Source organism: Glycine soja, chromosome 15 (assembly GCF_004193775.1).
Source record: "Glycine soja cultivar W05 chromosome 15, ASM419377v2, whole genome shotgun sequence".
Classification (NCBI taxonomy): domain Eukaryota; kingdom Viridiplantae; phylum Streptophyta; class Magnoliopsida; order Fabales; family Fabaceae; genus Glycine; species Glycine soja.
The window spans coordinates 48051949-48070783 of NC_041016.1; the positions used below are offsets into that span (position 1 = coordinate 48051949).

Genomic DNA, 18835 nt, shown 5'->3' on the forward strand with positions numbered 1-18835 from the left:
AATAATACTAAAAAAATTATTATAATTTATACTTACTCAAATAGGCCGATTTATTAAGCCTAAAAGACTTTTTAAATGGCTTAAAATCTAACCTATTTAACCAAATAAGCTTTTATAAAAGTCTAAGCCTAGCCTATTTTTGAAAAAGCCTGACCTAGCTTGGGCTTGATGTAGGCTAGGCCATAAGCCCCTTTGGTGGGCCCGAGTCTATTCCCACCCCTAAGGAGGGAGCAACAAGGGTGAGTTTGTTTGGTTTAAATGATGAAGAAATGTGCAATGACTCTACTCGTAATCGATTTAGCATAATGACATAATTAATTTTACATTACACTATGTACAAGAGGATACCATTTGCATTCTACATCATTGGATGAATCCACGATCTGTGTGCCTTTTGTTTTGATTAATCTCAATCATTCTTTGAAAACAAAGAGACTCATTGACCTCATTAATTGTCTTCTACATCTCAAATCATTGGACGAAGCCACGATATACGTGTATCTTGTTTTTACCAAATCTCCATTGTTCCTTAAAAACACATAGGCCCATTAATCTCATTAATTACCTTGCTATTCAAGAGAGTTTCATTCCTATTTTTTCTCTATTTTCTTGAACCAAATACAAATACATCTAGATTTATTTTATTTTTCACTTATTTTCATGCTCACATGGCGGAATGCACAATGCTCTACCTGTAATCAATTTTGTATGATGGCATAATTGATTTTGCATAATACCATGTACTAGTTGGAACCTACTAGCATCCCACATCATTGAATGAACCCTAATCCATGTGCCTCTTGTTTGACTAAATCTCCACCGTTTCTTGAAAGCACATAAACCTGCCAACCTTGTTAATTGTCTTTTGCATCCCTTATCATTGGATGAACTCCTAATCCATGTGCCTCTTGTTTCGACCTAATCTATATCATTCCTTGAAAGCATACAAATCCACTAACCCTATTTATTGTCTTCGACATCCCCTATCACTAGATGAACCCTTAATCAATGTATCTCTTGTTTTGACCAAATCTTCATCATTCCTTGAAGACACATAAATCCACCAACCTTATTAATTGTCTTACAATTCGAGACTTCTCATCTATATTTATTCTTTGTATTTTCTTATAAATCGACCACATCTAAATTTACTATATTCCTCACTTATTTTCATTAATCTATTCCTCTTCTATTTACCCTATTTTCAAACCATTTCTTTCCCTCCTACCAAATAGTGCTCAAAGAATTTCCCATTCATTCATTTCTTGTCCAGTATGCACTACTAGCAAGCAGGCAGTCCATAGTGTCCTTAGTTCTCACTCCCTCACTCTATTTTCCCCCAATAACCAAGAAATCGCTAGAAGAATTAAAGGAAAAAAAAAAAGAAAAAGGAAAAGAAAAAATAAAACAGAGCAACACACCAACCGCATAGAGAGGGAAACACCGAAAAAACTAACTGAACCTCTCTCAGTCGAAATATGCGATTGCGGTGGCGTCGGCGGTGGCCCGGGTTGTTGAGTCCCCGATCGACGGCCAATGCAGCGGCTCGTTGCGGCGGCGTGTGGCGTCGTTGATGGCCCTGCAGATGACTTGGCAGCCGAGTCTCCTGAGTCAGAAACGCAAAACCGGAACCGGTCCTCCGTTAGGGCTCCGTAACCTAGGCAACTCGTGCTACCTCAACAGCGTCCTCCAGTGCCTCACCTACACTCCTCCTCTCGCCAATTTCTGCCTCCGTCTCCAACACTCTTCTCTCTGTAATATTCCATTTCTCCTCAATTTTAATTTTCTTATTTTTTCTTCAATTTCTGTGTTTTTTTGTACTAATTCGCTTCGATTCAGGTGATTCTTCTGCGTCTTCGTGTCCGTTCTGCATACTGGAGAAGCAGATTGCGCGTTCTCTTCGATTGGATCTCACGTACGACGCGCCGTCTAAGATCCAGAGCTGCATCCGGATCTTCGCGGAGAACTTCCGCTGCGGCCGCCAGGAGGACGCGCACGAGTTCCTCCGCTACGTCATCGACGCCTGCCACAACACCTGCCTCCGCCTCAAGAAGCTCCGCCGCAAAGGCGCCGAGGCTAATGGCGGCGGTGGCGGTGACACTGGCGGCGGTACGGTGGTGAAGGAAATTTTCGGTGGCGCCTTGCAGAGCCAGGTGAAGTGTCTGTGTTGTGGATATGAGTCGAATAAGGTTGACGAGATAATGGATATTAGTCTTGATGTTTTCCATAGTAACTCGCTTAAAGACTCCATGCAAAAGTTCTTTCAGCCTGAGGTTTTAGATGGCAACAATAAGTACAAGTGTGATAGGTGAGTCACCGAGTGAGTGTGTGTGCAAGTGTCTGTATGTGTTTCGATTGTTAAATGTAGGTACAAAACTTAGATACAATTCCTTAGGTTAGGTGTTGTTTGGACTGTTCTCTGGTCAGAATTCGAGTTTCACCTTGCTAATATGCATAATTGTTTGTTGCAAATCTTTATAGTGCAAATTATTGTGGTGAAACTCCAATTAGAATTGGAGAACAGCACAAACAACACCTATTGAAATGTATCCAAGTTTTGTCCTATTTGTTTGGGTGTGTGCGTGTTTTAGTTATTGAAGGGATGAAACTGTTTGCGACTGTTGTTCAGTTGTAAGAAATTGGTGGCAGCTAAGAAGCAGATGTCCATACTTCAAGCACCTAACATCCTTGTGATACAACTAAAGGTTGGTTGTATCAGTTTTTTTTTTTCTTAATTTGGTTTTTGGATTAGTCTTGGGACTTTTGAATGATGGTGTGTTGGTGAAATTTGGATTGTAGAGATTTGAGGGTATATTGGGTGGCAAGATTGACAAGGCTGTTGCATTTGAAGAGGTTTTGGTGCTTTCTAGCTTCATGTGTAAAGCAAGCCAGGTATGTTTGGTGTTTGCTTTGAACCAGTTACTACTGCAAAGGGGTGTGTGTTTTTTTTATGTGGAGGTACACACCAGCATGATTTAGGGAGTACAGGGACTTCAAAATAGTAGCCATGTCTTTATTGTATCTGCATCCTTGTTCGACACTTTAAATACTCCTAACTGTATTTTATAATCTTACACTAATACGGACGGAAATATCACGATAATTAGGTATAAATAATAGCATTTGATTACATCTGCAATGTCTCTTGCTCACAAAACATTATTTTCCCTTTGATTTGATTTTAGGTTTTATGCTGATTCTATACAAATTTTGTACACTGTGCTATTGCTATAGCATTTATAAGTTTTAAAATGCACAATATTTAAGAAGAGCCATTGATAATTTCTTTTTAATACATAACTATATCAGTGAATGATGATTGCAATTTACAAAAGCAATGATTGTCATCATAGCCAAAAATATAGCTACATATCTTTTCCTTGGCCATATCAGAATATATTTTTCCCTGTATAAACATGTCACAAAAATTATATATTTTTGCCAATCCATGACAATGTCACAAAAAGCATCGTAGTCAGTTAGTCCTATTCAAAAGAAGTCTTCGTTCTATATTATTGACTACTGTTTGTATAACCTTTAAAGATACATGGGAATTATGAGGTCATATAAATTTTAGTCCCTGTCTAAGTATTAGAGCCATATCCCCAAGTTTATCAGGAATAAGATAAAAAAAATTGGAAGATACTCCCTTGATAGATGATATGTATCTAGGTGTATCATCTGCAATTATGCATATCAGTATTGAATATGGGTATGCCACCTATACTTTACCATTTTTGAAGTATTTGAGCTTCATAGGTTTTGAATGGAAATCCTACAATGATGACTTGGATCATTGTCAAAGTATGTTATTTGAAGAATAGTAGTAGATGTAAGATGAATCAGGTTTTATTATACCACTATATATCTTAGTTTGGAGATCTTAGGTATTGTGTGAAGATTGTTGCTATTAAGCTTTGTGGCAGCTTGTGATATTTGTTACTTTTGGTTGAAGCAGAATGCCAGGTTTGAGTAAGAAATCCATGCCATTAGATCTCTTGTGAAATAAGATTGCCATTAGGACTTTTTGTTTGGCAATCTTAGTCGTGCATTTGCAGTTATTGAAAAAGCATTTTTATGCGGGTGAACCTCTCAAGGTCTTAGTTATTAAGCTTTTAATATTCAGAAAATCCATGAGAAATAAGGAAAGCATTATGATAGAGGTTCGTAATCCATAAAATTCTGAAATATTCTTTAAACTTATCTAAATTTGTTTTTCTTTGTTCAGTTCTAGTTCATATGGAAGTTATGGTATAAAAAGAAGGTGAAATTACTTGTGAGATAGAAAAGCCTTTTACCTCTTTTGTGACAGAGTATGAGAATTGGACTATTCAATATCCATTGAATATAAAACTCATACATTGTCGTAATATTTAATTGCAAAAGGGGTGGCTAGTTTTGGACTCTGAACTAAATGGTGAAACTTCAAAGAGGCTAAAAATACTACTTATCAATGTGCCACTCGCAATAAAAAACATAAATTGCTTAGTGAAGGCCAATAAAGGTTCAATATTTTTCCAACCTATGCTGACATCTTGTAAGAATGGCGTAATGTGATCAATATTACCCAAGTCTTCCATTTTAATATTATTTTTTACTTTTCTAACAGTTATCTTTATGTAGGATCCCCAACCGGAATATAAGCTCTTTGGCACTATTGTGCATTCCGGCTACTCCCCCGAATCTGGTCACTACTACGCTTATATAAAGGTTTGTTAATTTATAGTTTATCTGTACCCAAATTATGTAGCTGATACATTGATTCCTAAATAACTTCTAATTGTGCTCAGAATCTAATTTTCTATTCTGTTCACAGGATGCAATGGGTCGGTGGTATTGCTGTGATGATTCTTGTGTAACTGTTGCAACCCTGCAGGAAGTTTTGTCAGAAAAGGTTTACATTCTTTTTTTCTCTCGAACTAACCAAAGGCCAGTGGCAAGTTGTAATTCTCTTGCTTCAAATGGTGTAAAGCCTCATTCCAATGGGAGCCAAACATCTGAATGCCCAAAGGTTGGTGTACCACCAAAAGCAGTGCATGTGAAATCAAATTCTGAGCTATCTCCTTGTAAGGATATGCCAAGTGTATCTAAGACTGCTAAAGCACCTTCCAGCTCAAGAGTGAAGTTTGACATTAATGGAAGTTCTTCTAAAAGAAATCCTGCTCCCGTGAGTGTGAATGGGAAAGTTGATGTTTCTAGGAATCAGCCTTCAGTAATAAATGGGCATGTGAAAGATTCAGTTTCTTTGGAGAATGGTAAGAAAGATTCTTCACTACCCACCAGCAATGGCATTGACAAAAATAAAGTTGCTGTTGACAAATTGAAAAGAAAGGAGTCAACAGTTACAAATGGACACACTGGTAATCAGACAGTTGATATTCATTCTGTAAAGTCAGATCTCAAGGAAGATACTGATAGAAGCAGGGTAATAGCAGGTAGAGTGCCTGACAATTTTAAGCATGAAAGCAATGACCTCAACAACAAACCTACAATATTGGGGAATAAGAGAAAGCTACAGGAGGACCCATGCATTTTACTTGCACATGATGGTCAGTCTCAAGCAAGAGTTCAAGAACTGAAGGACATGTAAGACATTACTGAAATTCAATGTCTTTTTTTTTTCTTACAAATTATAGTTAAGCATTTATTTATTTATATTCATTTATTTATTGAAATGTAGCATCTTGTACTTTTGTTTGTGTTTCATAGCCTTGATATAGACATTGGTAGTTGTTTTAGAGTTTAGACTGTTGAAGTTAGTTAATGCTTAAATTTTTTTGTTTATGAAATCTTTTAGTTCTACTGAGGCTTTGATATTTGTAGTTGTTATTAACTTATTGTTTGGATAACCTAATTGGTGAGGAAGGGAATACAAAAAATTGACTCATTTCTTTTGGTATCCAAATCACATAGTATTCCAATTTGAAAGAAACATTGTGCAATTAATAATGGATGTTCCACTATATTTTTTCTTCATTTGGTAATTTATCTCCCTTTCCTTCTATCTTCAATATCTCAAATGCTAAAAATATGTTGATCTGGTTAAATTTTTTCAGAATACTAGTCTTCTTGATTTATACTGTACTGCAATCTTCATGCTTGTGATCGGTCATTCCCAAAATTTTTTAATCACTAGTTAACATTTATTTACCTATTTCTTTTGACAATCAGTTATACAGCTTTACATTCTAAAATACTTTTTATGTCTGATTCGAATACTGTTTTGTTTCTAAAATATTCTTTATATGCTTGATTCTGATATTATGTTTTCAAAACATTACTCAGTCTTGGGAAAGAGGCAAAGTCAGTTTTGAGGTCATGTGGCTGGACAGATAAGGTCTATGAATTTATGCGTTCAAAGAAGTTACATGCACAGGAGGCTGGAAATTTGACAAATGGAGATGAAATAAGGTAAGGTTGATCATATTCTACATTGCTTTATGCATAGTCATTGATATTACACACAAACATGGCTGTTGCACAATTTTGTCAATACTATCATATACCGTTTTAACTATTACATGGCCTTTTAATTATTTAAGAGATTGATTTCCAACTGTGACTATAGATGCCAGCCAGGTGAAGGGATGTAGGGTTCTAAAATCAAGTTTATATTTATTATTATGAATCTTTAGAAAAGTGTGATGCTAGAGGAAACAGGGCTTAGAATAATGTTGTTGGCATCTCTGGTTTAGTGATTGGGAAGATTGGGATTTTTAGCATTTGTTGGAACAAAAGGGATGGCGAGGCTTGGCACAACGATTAAGTTGTGCCTTGGTGATTGGTTGGTCATGGGTTCGAATTTGGAAACAACTTTTGCATATGAAAGGATAAGGATGCATACGATGATCCTCCCTCATACCTTCGCATAGCGAGGAGCCCTCGGGCACAAAGGTACGATAGTTTTTTTGTTGGGACAAAAGGGTATCTTGCAAGGATGGAGAGTAGTCAATGCAGATAGGAACAGTTAGGGAAGCTAGTTACCGGAGGATCATTAGATAAAGGGGGCATTTAGGAAATTGTATTTTGTGAACTGAGCAAGTGCTCTGTTATAAAAGCGGACTCCCTTGGACAGGAGTTTCTCTCCTTGTTTTGTTGAATTTTAGTCAATAAATACAATCATCCTTTTCTTGATAGCAGCAACTTCTGTTTGTGAGAATACATTAAAATTATCCAATGCCATCATGATTATATATTAGAATATCTTATACAATTAGTTTTCACATTTCCTATTAGGAGTATGAGAATAAAAGACTCTCTTTTATTCTTTGTTAGTTGATATGTTTTGTTAAGATTTGTAACAGTTGTTAAACAGCTCATAGGTCTCCTTTCTGTTAGAACTGTGTAACTAACTTGGCCTTTGCTAAGTTATGCTGCACCTTATAAATAGGACTAAGATCTCTCTTTGTAATTCAGTTTTTATCTTTCTCAGTTTTATACAATTGATTTTCCCAAGAGTTTCTCTCTTCTAGATATTTTCTTTGGTTTCTTTCTCTTAATATGGTATCCTAGAGCCTTTTTCCTTCCCCTGTGAGAAAATGGCGTCACCTTCCACAACTTTTTCCCAAACAGTAGCTTGTAAGCTTGATGAGAAAAATTACATGAATTGGCACCAGCAAGTTAATGCTGTCCTTCGAGCTCATCAATTAGAAAAATATGTCGTCAATCCTGTTGTTCCTCTCAAGTACCTCTCTGAAGAAGATCATGCAGCAGGGACAATCAATCCAGAATTTACGAATTGGGATCGTCAAGATGCTCTAATCATGTCTTGGCTTCTTTCTACGCTTTCTGATTCAATTCTCAGTCGTGTTGTGACTTGCTGTCATTCGTTCCAAGTCTGGAATGCCATTTGCTCCCATTTTCATGGTCTTACGCGTGCAAGAACTATGCAATTACGCTTGGAACTGCGAACCATCAAGAAAGGCAACAAATCTTGCAGTGAGTATCTGCAAAGAATTCTGCAATTGTGTGATACTCTAACAGCAACTGGTGATGCAATCTCCAATTGTGAACAAACAGATGCTATTCTTGGTGGTCTTCCTCCTGAATATGAAGCTCTCATCTCTACAATCATGGCATTTCTTACTCGTGATGCTGATGTCTCTGTTCTTGATATCGAAACCATGATTCTTGCCCATGAAGCGCGTCTTGAGCAACACAAGCAAACTGCTCTACAGGAGCCTCTAACATTGAATCTTGCTGAATCTACTTCAGCGCCACATATTGTTCCAGCCAACATTCCAGAAAATCATGTAGTTGCGAACTACGTTTCTGCTCAAGGAGCTGCTACTGCAAATTCTATGCTGTTCTCCTCGAATCCAAACCAGTACTCCTCTCAAGGGAACTTTCCAGCGAACGGCAGCGGCTATGGCCGTAGACAGAATTGCGGCCGTGGCGCACAAGGTCGCGGTGGCCAAGTCCAGTGTCAGATCTGCAAGAAACGTGGCCATGAAGCCTCAACGTGTTACCACAGGTCCGCTGTGGCTCCGTTTGGCAACTTCGGATCCCCATACTCTTTGGTCAGTACGACTTTCAGCTTCAACACAGTTTTGCACCACCCAACTTTGGTGCTCCGCAATTTTTTGGCAACATGCAGCAACCATACTTTGCTGATGGCACCACTCCCACTCCCTGGATGCCATACTTACCTGATCCACATTTTCAGAACCCAGCGCCTCCTTTTGGTTATCAACCCACTATCCCACCCAATAATGGCACCACCCTCCAGCAGCAGCAAATTCCACCTACTGCTAACATTTCCCAGGCTTGGTTTCCAGATTCAGGTGGTTCACACTATGCAACCAATGATCCACATAAACTCCTTCAGAGCAGTCAAGCTGCAGGAAATGAACATATCCTAATGGCTAATGGCACAGGTACAAGAATCTCTTCCATAGGCTCAAATCTGTTTAGGTCCCCCTATTTTCCAAACACTACTCTCTCCCTTAAAAATTTACTGCTAGTTCCCTCCCTTGCCAAAAATTTACTTAGTGTTAGTAAATTCACTCGCAATAATAACTGTTTCTTTGAGTTTCATCCTTCCTATTGTTGTGTTAAATCTCAGGATTCACATAAAGTTCTTCTTCAAGGAGCTCTTGGAGAAGATGACTTATACAGTCTTTACCCTTCACTTGCAAGAACCACTTCTCATAACAACAGCACACACTCTTCTGCTAGTGTCCACAACAGTCTCCTTAGTCCAAAAGAAATTCATCATACTGTTGTATCTAGTTCTTTTAAACTTTGGCATCAAAGACTAGGCCATCCTAACAAGGATGCACTAGCAATTGTACTAAATAAATGTAATATACCCTTTATCAACAAAACTAGCAGTGATTTTTGTAATTCTTGCTCTATAGCCAAATCTCACAAACTACCCTCTTCTCCCTCTTCTACTGTCTATACTGCACCTCTTGAATTAGTATTCTTTGATGTTTGGGGGCCTTCTTCAGTAGAGTCATCTTGTGGATTCTTGTATTTCCTAACTTGTGTTGATGCCTATTCCAGATTCACCTGGATTTATCTGCTTAATCATAAATCTGATGTTTCTAACAAGTTTCAGCTTTTTGAAGCTATGGCAGAAAAACAGTTTCAAACACCGGTTAAATCTATTCAAACTGATGGAGGAACAGAATTTAAACCACTGACACCTTTACTTCAGCAGCAGGGAATCATTCACAGGTTAACTTGTCCTTATACCCATCATCAAAATGGGTCTGTAGAAAGAAAGCACAGGCAGATTGTTGAGTTGGGTCTTGCTATGTTAAATCAAGCATTCATGTCTTTGGAATATTGGGATCATGCTCACTGCCACCTATCTCATTAATCTTCTTCCATCATCACCACTTAATTTTGAAACCCCTTACTACACTTTTTAAAAGAGTTCCTGATTACAAGGCACTTAGAGTTTTTGGCTGTGCTTGCTTTCTGTGTCTAAGACCGTATAATCAGTCAAAGTTACAGCCAAGGTCTGAAGAATGTCTATTTTTGGGCTATTCTGAAAATCACAAGGGCTACAAGTGTTTGAGCAAACAAGGAAAAATATACATCTCTAAAGATGTGATACTCAATGAAACTCACTTCCCCTTTCCTAGTCTCTTCTCTCCAAAATCTCCCAACACTAGCTGCAATTGCATTCCTGTACCCTTCACTAATACACAATCCTTTATCTTACCACCTTCCAATCCTCCTATACCTACTGCTTCCTCCTCATCCACAGAAAATTTCTCTCTTCCCTCACCTAGTCAAAATCCTTCATCAACCAATCAGTCTAATTCCGAAAATACTGCACCAGTTTCCTCTACCAATCCAGTCATACCTCCTAACATTCATCCTATGACAACTAGATCAAAAAATGGAATTGTCAAGCCTAGACTCCAACCAACCTTGCTTCTAACTCATGCTGTGCCTAAAACTGTCAAAACAGCACTTAAAGATCCTAAGTGGAAAGATGCTATGGATGAAGAAATGGCTGCACTACTCAAAAACAATACATGGGAACTGGTTCCTAAACCTCCTACTAGGCAACCAATTGGTTGCAAGTGGGTTTTTAGAGTCAAGCATAATTCAGATGGGTCTGTCAGTAAGTACAAGGCACGTCTTGTAGCAAAAGGCTTCCATCAACAGCCTGATTTTGATTTCAAAGAAACATTTTCCCTAGTTGTGAAACCTATAACAATTAGAACTATTCTGACTTTAGTCACTTCCTTTCATTGGGATCTTCAGCAAATTGATATCAACAATGCCTTTTTAAATGGCAAGCTTGAAGAAACTGTCTATATGCAGCAGCCCCCAGGTTTCGAACATGACAGTAACCTTGTTTGTAAACTGAACAAGGCTCTCTATGGGCTGAAGCAAGCACCTCGTGCATGGTTTGAAAAGCTTTCAGCAACTCTCATCTCTCTTGGGTTCAAGGCTAGCAAGTGTGACCCTTCCTTATTTGTCTCTTCCTCATGTGGAAACACAACTTATACGCTTGTCTATGTGGATGACATAATCCTCACTGGAAATAACAGTGTTCTAATTCAGCAACTCATTTCATAGCTAAACTCTATTTTCTCTCTTAAACATCTTGGCAAGTTGGACTACTTCCTTGGGATTGAAGTCAAGTATAATTCCACAGGTTCTGTCATGCTTTCTCAAACCAAATACATCTCATATTTGCTTGAAAGTGTAAATATGGAAGAAGCTAAAGGAATTTCCACCCCTATGGTTAGTAATCTCAAATTGTCAAAGCAAGAAACTACATGCTTTGAGAACCCTACGCTGTACAGATCTGTGGTTGGTGCTTTGCAGTATGCAACAATCACACGACCAGAAATTAGCTTCTCAGTAAACAAAGTCTGCCAGTACATGTCCAAACCCATGGAAGAGCATTGGAGAGCTATCAAACGCATACTTAGGTACCTTAAAGGAACTATAACGCATGGTTGGCTAATCAAACCTGCCAAGACCACTCCTTCTATCAAGATTTTTGGGTTCTGTGATGCTGATTGGGCTGCAGATCAGGATGATCGTAGATCCACTTCAGGAGCTTGCATTTTTCTTGGGCCTAATATGGTCTCATGGTGGGCTAAAAAGCAAGTTTTGGTTGCTAAATCAACAACTGAGGCAGAATATCGAAGTCTGGCTCAAGTTACTTCTGAAATTCTCTGGCTTGAATCTCTTCTGAAGGAGCTTCACATACCTTTTGATACTCCTCTAATTTTCTGTGACAATCAGAGTTCAGTAGCTTTAGCTCACAATCCTGTTCTTCATGCTCGTACTAAGCACATGGAACTTGACATTTTCTTCGTTAGAGAAAAAGTTCTCAGCAAGGATCTTGTTGTCTCTCATATTCCTTCTCAGGAGCAGGTTGCAGATATCATGACCAAGCCTCTCTCAACCAGCAGATTCCTAAGTTTACGTGACAAATTTAATGTAGTTGATTGTGCCAATCAACCACCTTGAGTTTGAGGGGGGAATATTAGGAGTATGAGAATAAAAGACTGAGAATAAAAGACTCTTTTATACTTTGTTAGTTGATATGTTTTGTTAAGATTTGTAACAGTTGTTAAACAGCTCATAGGTCTCCTTTCTGTTAGAACTGTGTAACTAACTTAGCCTTTGCTAAGTTATGCTACACCTTATAAATAGGACTAAGATCTCTCTTTGTAATTCAGTTTTTATCTTTCTCAGTTTTATACAATTGATTTTCCTAAGAGTTTCTCTCTTCTTCTAGATATTTTCTTTGGTTTCTTTCTCTTAATATTTCCTTATCTCTTTATCTCTTTATATATAGTGGTCGTATAGGGGTATGCTAAATTTTCCGTTGAGCTTGTTATGCCTTTCTCCATTTCAACCACCCAATATGTATGTTGTGCATGACATCTTCGTTAATCCCCCATATTTTTGTACTATTGATTTCAGATACTTCAAAAGTTGTGTTACTCATTTTTACCTCCAAAGCATTTTTCTCTTGTTTCTTGATAAAATTATAATGTATATGCTCTAACCTTGCTGTAACTCAAGTGAAAGCCCTTTGATTCTAAATTCTGTCTTCAAAGCTCAAGTTTAGAGTTAACCTCTCTTGATTCCTCAATTAGAATAATCTGTTAATAACATGCATTTAGAGATGGTCTTTGTATGTTATGTTGGGCACATCCAAGATTAAATTAAACAAGGAATTAATGCTGAGTCTGATGTAAACTCATCCTTTTACAAAAGTCTTTAGTTTCTCTTTCTGGAGTTTTCTCATTAGTAGTTACTCCATTTATGTCTGTATGGTCCAGATTTGTTTTCTGAAGCCTTTCACAATGCTTCTTTGTGCACTCAATCATGTTTTTTCAAGTTAAAAAAAATCAATTTGTAAGTCTTTTTTTTTGTTTCAATATGTTTCCATCAGCCCTTGTGGAAGATAAATAGCTTCTATTGTAAACCCACTGGACATAAAACCAAATTGATTCTTTGCTACCATAGTCTCTACTCTTAATCTATACTCAATCACCTTTTCCCTTAATTTCATAGTATAGTTCATTAGTTTTATCCCTTTATAGTTTGCACAATACTATATATCTCCCTTGTATATAGGAACCAAAATGTCCCTCCTCCAATCATCCTGCATTTTCTTATATTTCAAAATCTCATTAAATAGCTTATGAACCAAATGATACCTTGTTTTCTTACACATTTTCCAAAGTTCAATAAAAATATATTAGGACCAACAACTGTCATTATCCATCCTCTTAAGAATTTGTTTACATGCAAATTCTGCCTGGTTCCCCTACACATTGCATCTCAAGTCAATAGAATACACGATAAAATATTTTTCAAAGTCTCTATTTAGTATAAAGCTGGACCAAACAAAGCCTTAAAACCCTTAGTATTTAGTATAAACAAGGTTAGCGTTTTTATTGTTGTCACATTGCAATACATCAGAACACTCAAGAAAATATTGCTCAAAGTATCTATTTTCTCAATTTCATCCTTCAATACCTAAATCCTATCATTTCAACACTATAATATGTAGTGTACTGATATCATTCAGTGGTAAGCCATTTTCTACACTTGACATTTTAGACTGTTAGCTTTATAGGCTGTTTGCATGCTCATTCTATGTGCATGTTGCATGCCCATGTGCTTTGTTTATACTTGCAATAAAAAAAATGTCAAATGCCTGAGCATAGTCTAACCTTTTGTATTTAGCTATAGTACTATGTAGTACCTATTGAGTGTGTGGGAGTTTGTGATCTGTTTTCATTTCTTTTTTCAAGGGATTGCATGTTCATTTAAGGTTATCTTTTTGAAGTTGATGATATTAAATAGTTCATAATGTGGCTTTGCCTTGACAACCATGTTTTTTTTTACAATTTGCCTCAGTGAAGTACAGTCTCAATTCTTAAAATTGGAAAAAGGAAGAAAAACCAATGGTTGATGAAATCCTAGTTTTAGTTTTATAAATAATTTCGCAGAGTTATTTATTTATTTCTGTTGGGTACATAGTTTTATTTCTTTAATTATTTAAAAACTATGCACTGAAAGTTCCCTTTTCACATTTCTTAATGTATGGACAATGGTGATTGTGATTTGACTCGCTGGTTATAATCCCTGGATGTGCACTACGTGTGATGCAGGAAGTTGTTAATAGGAGATGCACAGGGAGCTTTCATATCCAAGATTCCCGAGTCATTGAAACAGGATATGATTGAACGACTCCGATCATTTAGCCAAGAAAAAAAATACAATTTTCAGGACCTTGATCCGAGAATGGTACGAGGTGATCTAGTATTTTATTCTACAGATTTTCCATTCTATAAGTCTAGTATTTTATTCTACAGATTTTCCATTCTATAAGCCTTTAATTCAGTTAGTGATTTGATACTGATAGTTTCTATTTCATTTTCAAAATGTTGCAGAATGTTGATCTGTCGTGCTAGCGAGGGGTGGTGTGAATTCTGTATTACTAATATATGGATTTTTGTAGTGATGGTGGCACCCTTGCTGGGATGCTCAGTTTGGGTTTGTTACATACTAACTCTTTGAGCTAGTGCTGGCAATAGTAGCAGGAGAAGGTGGAGAATTGTTATCATTGAAGCATGGCTTTGTTGCGCTTCTAGGTGCTTCATGCATATTTGAGATAGAAGTTCAGATTTCATATCTGGCCATAAGTTTTCTTTCTTCATGGAGGCTATAAAGTTCTAATTGAATCTTGAGGAGAGCATGCCAGGAATCTATTCATTCTGTACAATCTATATTTTAGTTATGTACTGGAGCAAAATCTTAATTTTCTATAAAATTGCTCAACAAATTTTGCAGCGAAGATGAGGCCGTGCATCCTATTAACAGTGTCTGTAGCTCTTAAAAATTCATTCGCTATCTAAACGTTTTGCCCGAGAGGTCCTGAAATTTGTGGGATTTATGATTCAATTTTGATACACATCGGCAACTAAGTAACATGGTTAGAAAATAGCTTTCAAGATGGTTGAAAAATTTATAAAATTCTATATTGTTCGCAGAAGCTGCCAATATTTTGGTTGACAAAATGATAGTGACCATTTTAGTCCTAAAAGATTTAGGACCAGTCGCATTACTAACTCTGTAATTTTGGTAGGATTTATTAAATTTGTCTCGAAAGAACATAATTTCAACAACTTCAACTTGATTCTTTAAGGAGTGAAAGGTGATTTTTAGTTTTTAATGTGATCAAAATTTAGAAGTCAAAAACGGTATTTCAAAAACAAATGTTTTTTTTTTTTTTGCTAATGTCAAAAACAAATATTTGAAATACAGTCCCGAAGGGTAATTAATGTGATCAATTTCAAATTTTAGATGTAGAAAAGGAACTCAATATTTGTTTTCGGAACTGTAAAAATCAAAGTAGGCCAAAGCTTTGACCATTATACTCACTGAAATGTTGACTAGTAGTGGTTTGATGAAGTGAAAAAAATTTAACGTTTACACACACAATATGCTGATTTTGTAAAATGATTTATTTTGAAATGATTTTTTTTTCTTTCCTAAACGTCTCAATCTGAAACCAATGGAGTAATGTAAAAGTAGTTATTTATTGTAATCATCAAAACATTAGCATTGATGTCATATTCTTCAAATATTGCAATTTGCTGCATTCGTGCAAGAATTTAGAAAGTGTTTGGTTGTGAAGAGAGTAAAGGAGGAATTAGAAGAGAATAGAAAAGAAATATAGGTGATTTGATTGAAGAAAAATAGATGAGAAATAAGATGAAAATATTTGAATAAAAGTTGTTATATAAGTAAAAGAAAAAAAGAGTTTTTTATTTATTTTATTTTTATGGATGTGATATTATTTGGAGAGAGAGAATGTATTATTTACCCCTAACTTTTACCTTTTCCCACTCAAATCTCTTCAATTTGGTGGGAAAGATTTTAAGTGTGGGACCCATGGATTTTTAAAAAAATTTCTTCACATCTGTTTCCATCCAAACCACCACTTCATACACATTTTTCCTCTCTTCTTTGCCTTTCTTTCCTCCTTACCTTAATTTGACCCAACCAAACCATCCCTTTAACGGGGAAAGTGGAATATGAATAGTAGCCTCAAAAGTGTGAACATTAGGAATGTGAAACAAAACTCATTATTAAAATATATATGTATGGCCATACAAAAAGTTATTGGCATAAGTGGTCCCTTAATCAAGGTAAGAGGTTTGATCCCCAACTTGGGTATGAAGTCATAATTAGAGGTATCACTTTATCTCAAAATGGACTGATCCAGTGGAAGAAGATTAGTTGGGTACCAAATAAAGTCTTAGATACCTCTAGTTAAATAAATAAAAAATGTATGGCCATCAAAGATCATACTACTCAATGTTTTGTAACCAAGGCTTTGAACCAGGGGTGGCAATGAACCGAGTCAACTTGAAAATAGTTTAAACTCGATTTGATAGTCAACTTGTTGAACTTAGTTCATGAACCAAATGAGCTGAACTTGAGCTAAAAATTGAGCTTGTTAAATAAATGAGTTGAATTTGAGCTGCATATAGTTTGACTCATTTGGTTCATGAATTGGCTCGATATATATACATATATATTATAATTGATTAGATTTTTTGTTATTTTATGTATCCAGGGTGGAGTAATTTTTATTTATGTAGATTTTGGTTGGAATTATGTTTTTTTTATCGTCATACCTTGTGGCCCTACAAAACTAATATAATATGTTTAGTTTTGCCTTCTTAAAAAAATTAAAAAATTATTTTATCTAAAATCTAATAAATCAAAAATTGAAATATATAAGATTTACAAAATTTGACTCTTGGTTCATGTGATTTGAGCTAGTGAATTGAATTGAATTGTTCTTGAGCTTGAATCAAGTTGAGTTCAAGTTGAAAAAAAAAGTTTATAGCAAGTTAGAGTCAAATTTCGAGCTAAATTAAATATTAACGAGTCGAGTTGAGCCGAGCTGAATTGAGCTTGGGTCTACCCAACTCATTTTTGATCTTACTTTCAAATGTCAAATTCAACCTTTAAAAATATTAAAGACCCTTAACCCTGAGAACAAACACAATACAGACTAAAGGAGGGGAAGAGAATGCTTTGCAACAAATACTTCCTGTTGAATCTATTTTTTTCTCCATCCTAGCTTAGGGTTAAAAACATACATAACTATCTTCTCATCAGTGAGGTTTCACATGGAGCATTAGTGAAAATCATCGGTCTTCTGTGGGAGAGGAACCTTCCTCAGGTGCCAATGTTGTTGGGATCTGTTGTCTGGTGCACACCTAAAAAAGCTTGGCTTTGGTGTTGTATCACGAAGAGAGTGATGGAGAAACATTGGACAAAGGCCACAAGGAAAAAAATCAAGATTCAACAACAACATCTCAGATGCAGTCAGTAGCATTCATAGGCAGGCTACAAATGACAAATTGAACATAAGCACTTTGTTTTTCACTAATTTCCAGATTCTTTCAATGTCAAAGATATGAGACAAGGAGGAATAAGCCGCAATAGAAGAAGAAGCTAATCTCAGTGGGTTTGCAAAAAGTAGGCCTCTCATCGCTTCACCAGAAAGACATCAGAAATAGAGTTCGACCTAATGTAACTTATGTAAATGGTACTTCAAAGCAGAAGAATGCATTGGTGGCAAAGATCAACAAGGTACAACAGGGATCAAACAAATTTTATGGCTTATCTTTTGAGGTAGCAAAGGAAGATGTGAGGAGGCTTAGTCAGGCATATGTAGCATGGGTCAACAGAGTGGGAGATGCATACATCACACAAAAAAAAGTTACATATAGGAGGCTTGTTTGGGGTTAGAGCAACTCCATTGAGGGCTAACCTAGTTCTACTCGAGACAGATGAACTGAAAAATATGGGAGATTATATTAATGGAAATGTTGGTTGGGCTTAAGAGTGTGATGGAGTGAGCTTATGTTTCCTAAGTTAGAGGCCAGGAAATACCTCCGGAATTAAGGTGAGAAGCTAGAATTTTCTGAAATTTTTCATTGCCTTCCTCTTATTCATTACATGTATTTATAGCTAATGAAATAGAAATGATAGCTACTAATCCTAAAGGCCTGACCAACACTAAGGGGACCAACTATAATTGAGTGGATAGTTGAGGGGAACAAGCACTAACGTAGAGGGGACAAGCACTAGCTAGAGTTGGGGAGGCAAGCACTACAATATAATTCCTATACTACCCCTTTGCTAACAGACAAGATAATTGCTGAAGGAACTCAGTGGATGAACCCCTCCCATCCTGAGGGCCTCTTCGTGATTCTTCTTGGCCTTGTGGTGCTATCATTCCCTACTCCACTAAGAAACACCTTTTCCTCAAGGTGGTAGCTAGCTTGGAGTTCAGACCAACTCTCCTAAGTTGAATCCTCAAGTTGCAGGCCAGACCATTGAACTAAGACTGATAGTTGAGGCGGCATGCTATTGTCCCACTTAAGATCCAATATGGTCAGTGGTTCCACGATAGGGTTATTATCCCATGAAGCTGATGGAAGGGGTTGGTCCGACACTAAGGGGCCTTGATGAAGCTTTAGCTTGGAGCAGTGGAACACAAGATGGATCTTGGCTGTCGGGGGTAGTGCTAATCGATAGGTCACTTTGCCCAACTTTTGAAACTTGTTATCGGCTAATGAAGTCTGTCTGTATGGTCTTAACTTTACGTAAACCCAATACCCAATAGCAAAAGTAACCTCGCAACGATGAGAGTTGGCGAAGCGTTTCATCTGCGCCTGAGTACGCTCAAGTTTTCAACGGAGGGTTTCAAACATTTGTTGTCGAGAAGTAAGAAGGAAGTCCACTACTTCCACTGACGACGAACCTGGAAGGTAAGCTAGAATTCCCAGCGGGGGCTTGCCGTAGGTGA

The 18835-nt window shown here is 36.9% G+C and overlaps 1 protein-coding gene across 2 annotated transcripts; it reads left to right on the plus strand.

Annotated features, from left to right (window-relative positions):
* Nucleotides 1–1364: 1364 nt before the first annotated feature.
* Nucleotides 1365–14883, plus strand: LOC114387510 (ubiquitin carboxyl-terminal hydrolase 25-like). Of its 2 annotated transcripts, none has more exons than XM_028347710.1 (9): nt 1365–1754; nt 1840–2308; nt 2630–2705; nt 2800–2892; nt 4624–4710; nt 4817–5586; nt 6286–6411; nt 14112–14254; nt 14394–14883. In XM_028347710.1, the coding sequence occupies exons 1-9, from the start codon at nt 1574–1576 to the stop codon at nt 14399–14401; spliced, it is 1953 nt and encodes a 650-aa protein (XP_028203511.1). In that variant the 5' UTR covers nt 1365–1573; the 3' UTR covers nt 14402–14883. The 2 variants fall into 2 exon arrangements, with proteins under 2 accessions (XP_028203511.1, XP_028203510.1); XM_028347709.1 differs by having other exon boundaries at nt 1368–1754; nt 14112–14247.
* Nucleotides 14884–18835: the final 3952 nt, after the last annotated feature.